At 44.1% G+C, this 5135-nt stretch overlaps 1 protein-coding gene across 1 annotated transcript in view; it reads right to left on the bottom strand.

The window, feature by feature from the left end:
- Window positions 1–1983: 1983 nt before the first annotated feature.
- The window catches only part of LOC123725102 (GTPase IMAP family member 8), a 4731-nt gene continuing 1579 nt past the window's right edge, over window positions 1984–5135 (bottom strand). Inside the window, exons 2-6 of the mRNA XM_082957560.1 lie at window positions 4897–5135; window positions 3806–4583; window positions 3655–3724; window positions 3075–3200; window positions 1984–2798 (exon numbers count right to left, since the gene is read on the bottom strand). The exon at window positions 4897–5135 is cut by the window's right edge and continues 160 nt beyond it. Coding sequence (XP_082813686.1) covers window positions 4162–4583; window positions 4897–5135 — 661 coding nt within the window. The 3' untranslated portion in view covers window positions 1984–2798; window positions 3075–3200; window positions 3655–3724; window positions 3806–4161. The remainder of the gene's footprint in view (window positions 2799–3074; window positions 3201–3654; window positions 3725–3805; window positions 4584–4896) is intronic.

Here is a 5135-nt window from a genome sequence, read left to right as displayed (position 1 = left end):
TGTGAAACTGTAGAAACTAGTACCGCCCTCATTTTGAAAAGCCTTCCTTCGAGGGTGGGAACACAATTGGACAAGGAAGTATGGCTCCCGTCACGCTGTAGTCTTTACAAAGCCAGGGAAATTGTATCAACCTAGATATCATGCAATGTCGTGGCAGATAAGAACATCATTGAGACAAGTCTAATGGCTCTATTGAACAAGGACCACCATATCTACTCGCTGGTAGCATGATTGCACAATCGACGAAACACAAAGGCCACAATAATTGCAAAAAATTAAATAATTATGAATGACGTCATTGGTTGAACTCTCCCGGTGCAAACATGTGCATAATTATGTCTGAAACACCTCTTGTCACTCATAATTATGTAGGGAGACTGGAAACACACCCTAAATAGTGTCTAGCGTTGAAGTCTCCCTTTAAACCTTATCCCCTAAGTCTAAAATAACTTTTAAACAAATTGAGAACAAGAAAAAAGGCCACATTTTTCATGTTTTCCTACCTTGTCAGGACATTCTGGTGACTTGTCAGAACATTGTGGTCCTGATAAGGTAAGAAAACATGTCTGGGACTGCATTTTTACTCTAAGAGCACACAGTGTACAGTAACCTATGGATGGGACTATTTGTTGTGGTTGCACACGGCACAACCATGTATCAGGAGTAAAACACTGTCCGATGCTAAGCCACACACCCAAACACACACATTAATATTAGTGAGCATCAAAGGTACAATGGTGGGGTTTTTATTGAGTGACGAGCACCAGCGTGAGACATCACTGTGTCTATGTGGACACAACCTTGATCATGCTGACAAATCTACTTATCTATGTTACGTACAACAATGGGATGGACCAACGTACAGGCTAAACATCACCACATTGACAAACAGGTGCGGCGTGCACACACACATCTCCACACGTCTGCAAACAGGCACACACACATTCTATGTTTTATTGTAAACGGTGTAATCTAAACGTGTCAAGTCACAGCCTGAAGGACTGACAAGGCGCTCTGGAGACCAGCAGCTAGTTGTGCATTAGTGGTTTCTCCTTTCAAGTCCGACTCCATAACGTTGGTTAGATACTCTCTGTAGACCATTGGAGTGAGTTATGGTATAGCCTATTGCTTTACTCGAAAGTAACCTAGGCTCCAGTGTAGTGAATGATACTCAGCAAAGGGGGTGTTTACATTTTGCCCAGATGTTCCAAAACCAGCCCATTCAACAGCCAGCAGGAGGCCAATACATTACTGTCCACCATCAGGTAGGCGAGGCTATGAACCAATAGGCCTATCCATAATAAATGATCAAATATATACTGCATAATGCCAGACGTGCAGCCTACCACCAAACTCGACTGGTGTTCGCCTAGTTTACACCAAGCTGGTTAAATGGGCCCAGTTAATAACCAATCGTTGCCCCTGACCACCTTTTACAGGTCTCTGATGTTTCCCCATATAGGCTGTCCTGCAGATCTGTGGTTCTCTATGGGCAGAAGGGTTGTGTGTGAGGCAGGACTTCAGGATCCCCAGCCAATCGCACACAGGCGTGTGCGCCGACATTAGGAGTTAACTTCTGCTGCAGCCTTCGCTGTAAAATATAACTAGTTGCGGCGGTGCTGCGGGACTGCGGTGCTCCGGGACTGTGGTGCTGCGGGACTGCGGTGCTCCGGGACTGCGGTGCTCCGGGACTGCTCCGGGATGGCGGTGCTCCGGGATTCCGGTGCTCCGGGTCTGCTCCAGGATGGCGGTGCTCCGGGACGGCGGTGCTCCGGGACTGCTCCGGTGCTCCGGGACTGCAGAGGCTGTACATTTCATACTAAGACCTACATTTAGTGGTTTGCTAGTAGACACTATCCAGAGTGACTTACAGTAGCCTACACTGTTCACATATTGCGTGACTTCATTGTTTTAATCAAATTCTTTATTTAATAGTTAAATACATTCTTTGACCAATTACATAGAAACATTTTAGACTTACAAAACGTTTTTTTTTTTACAATAAACTGTTTGTTAAGGTAGTGCACGTTAAAATACATAATGCATAGGACAATAATCAAAGATTGTTTAAGGCATCAATATGTGTAATATAGGTACTCAGTTTGTAAATAATCTACTGTAAATTCGTATTTATAAATCAAAAAGTAAGAGAAGGTTAAACATAAACTGAGTTAAAGATTTAGTGGAAACAGCACCACTGTCTGCGCCACCGCAGTTGTTATTGTTTTTTCTTTGTTTACAAAGTGGAGATGAGGAGCATCTTTCAACGTGGTAAAAAAATGTCAGCACACACTCTGATGTTCTATCGTGATTGCAATGATTGCATTGAGGATTCCAAATGGTCAACAATATAGCATCACAGTGTTAGTTACATATCCGTCATTTATCAGACACTCTTATTATCCCGAGCAACTAGGGTTAAATGCCTTGCTCAAGGAAACAGCAACATATTGTCCACCTATTCGGCTTGGGGATTCAAACCATTCAAACCGCTAGGCTAACTGCCACGCCGTAGTTAAACTAGCGCTCAACGTCTAGCAATCTCTCCCACCTCGGTTGCCTGGTTTACGTCTGCAGATACCAGTCAGATTTACTCCTAAACTAGATAAGATTATAACCTGATGTTTCTCTTCATCTGAACTAGTTGCCCACATCTGTCACGATGTCCTCTGTCTTACTGCTGTGTATTCTGTCCATACTTGTGGTAGAGGCAGCGCCATATCCAGAACTCTTCAGCCACTCTAAGACTTTGTGACGGGATCTCTTCAGCTCTTCAGCGTCTGGCTCGGAGATGTTATCTGTGGCACAATATAGCTTCAACAACAGGGAAGTCATTGCTGATCATGTCCGAATATTGCGTCTGAGATTTGTTTTGCCCAATAAAAATGCATTTATATCAAAATGGCAGTAAATCGTTGATTGAATACTTCTAGTCTGTATCGGCATTACTAAGCTATTATTTAGGCATCAGAGACCCCATAGAGAGGCTGTAGCTAGACAGCAGATTTCTGTGACAGAAACATTTCGGTGAATTTAAAACCGATGCAGATTATCCAAAGTTACCAGCCACTCACCATGAGATGGCAGACTCAGCTGACTGGCTATCTCTCGCCGACTCCACTCCTTCTCCAGCAGTTCCTTCCACTGTTCTCTCACCTCCGGATCTATCGACTGCAATCTTTCTAATTGTTGACCGCCTGCTGTGGAAAGCAAAAAAAGACATAAGAACACATCATAGAGAAAGATAGAGGCCTCTAGTGGCCAAACGTCTGTGTTAGCATGGGCAGCACGCCAAGCACCATTGAGGGCTTCCACCATTTTAAGGTAGTCAACTGGGTGCGACTTCCTACTTCATTGGCTGATCCCTCCTGATGACTCGATTGGAGCGAGCCCAACCAGGTCATCAGTAGGGATCAGCCAATCGTGAAAAAGAAAATTGACTACTTTCAATGGATATAGCCTCAATGAAGCTGCCCATGCTGTCACAGACATTATAATGGCACAGATACAAAGATGAGTCCTCTATCTATCTCTATGGTACAGATACACAAGGTTACATTGAATGGCGACAGTATGAGGAGGATGGAATTGAGGAAAGGATGTATATTCTGGTATAAGAAGACTGTTTGCTTACTGCTAACACCTTGATCCTACCTCGGATCTTCCATTGTGATTTCTCCCTCTCCCAGTCCCGAGCTCTCCAGGGGTGGCTTGTCTCCACTGACTGTTCAAGAAAAACAATAACAATGAAGAATTTCGAACAAAGCATGCTGAGGTAAAGAGAGAGAGAAAAGCAATTACTCACAGTTAGGTCTATAAGGTTCAGGCATACTCCTATTTCCCTTTAGAATTGGTGGAGTTGATGTCTTTGCTATTTCCAAATTCTCCCAGTTTCTCCGATCCCATTCCTGATTGAGAAGTTGTGAAATCTTCTCAGTGGCTTCATCATCTGCCCGTGGAATGATCCCTGTCTCCACTGGTTTATGGATCTCAGTGCTCAGGCAAAATAAATGTTTCCCTGCCACCATCTCCTCTATCTTCTCCAGCAGCTCTGGGACTTGAGCGTCTGTGTCTTTACCCTTTCTGTCAAAGACATGATACCTGTTCCCACATTTCTCTATAAGCCAATGCAGGGCCTTCCCTTCACTCTCAATGTGCTGCTCAATAGTTGTGTCTCCCAGACATGCCCCCCAGGGTAAAGACCACTATAGTGTGTCTCCAGACTCCCTCGCCTAGCAGCTTCATGTTGTCCTGTGTCACCTTCCTCTGTTCCTCAGTAAACGTTGTGTCTACAGGAATCATCAGGAGGACAGCATTGGGAAACGGACAACAAAGAGAAACACCCTTCAGGATTTCTGACTTCACCGAGGGAGAAGTGAACTCGGCCGGAAAGAATTTCCACCATCCGGGTGTGTCCATGACAGTGACTTGCCTCCCCCCAACCTTACCCGACTGTTGTGTAGATTTTACGGTTTTCCTTCCAGCCTCAAACTTGTTCAAGATGGCGTTTCCAGCAGCACTTTTACCAACAAAGACCCACCCCAGCAGTAGGATTCGCAGTTTGGTTAGGATGTGGGTCTCCTCTGTATGAAAGAAATTCATAAAATATCAATTCAATTTCATAAAAACATAGAACATACAACCATTTAACCTTCACAAAACTGTTACTCGCGGATGTCCTAATAGAGATGTTACACGATCATTGGAGCTGTAGAATTATGATTATTAAGGTATTATAGTGGAGATCAGTGCAATTTAGTGGAGGTATAATAAATGGGTATGTGCAGGTGGAATTGTTGCTTAGAGCATATTTATCATATATAAGTGGTTCATATTGTCTCTCCTGACCATTTATTTATTAAGATTTGTGATTCACTCCTGAGTAGATATACCAACCTTTCAGAAGTGCATTTAGTTTCTTCCTTTCCTTCTGTGTTTTCAGACGTCTTTCTTCCGATCTCTCCACCACTCCCCTTCTCTTCTCCTCAGTGTTCTGCAACACTGCACCCTCAACTTCAAAATGGCTCCCATTGTTCCCTGCCACCATCTCCTCTATCTTCTCCAGCAGCTCTGGGACCTCAGTGTCAGTGGCTTTACCCTTACTGTCGAAGACGTAGTACCTGCTCCCACGGTTC

This window comes from Salmo salar, chromosome 11, assembly GCF_965601325.2.
Source record: "Salmo salar chromosome 11, fSalSal1, whole genome shotgun sequence".
Lineage (NCBI taxonomy): Eukaryota > Metazoa > Chordata > Actinopteri > Salmoniformes > Salmonidae > Salmo > Salmo salar.
This window is presented reverse-complemented; position numbering and strand designations above follow the sequence as displayed.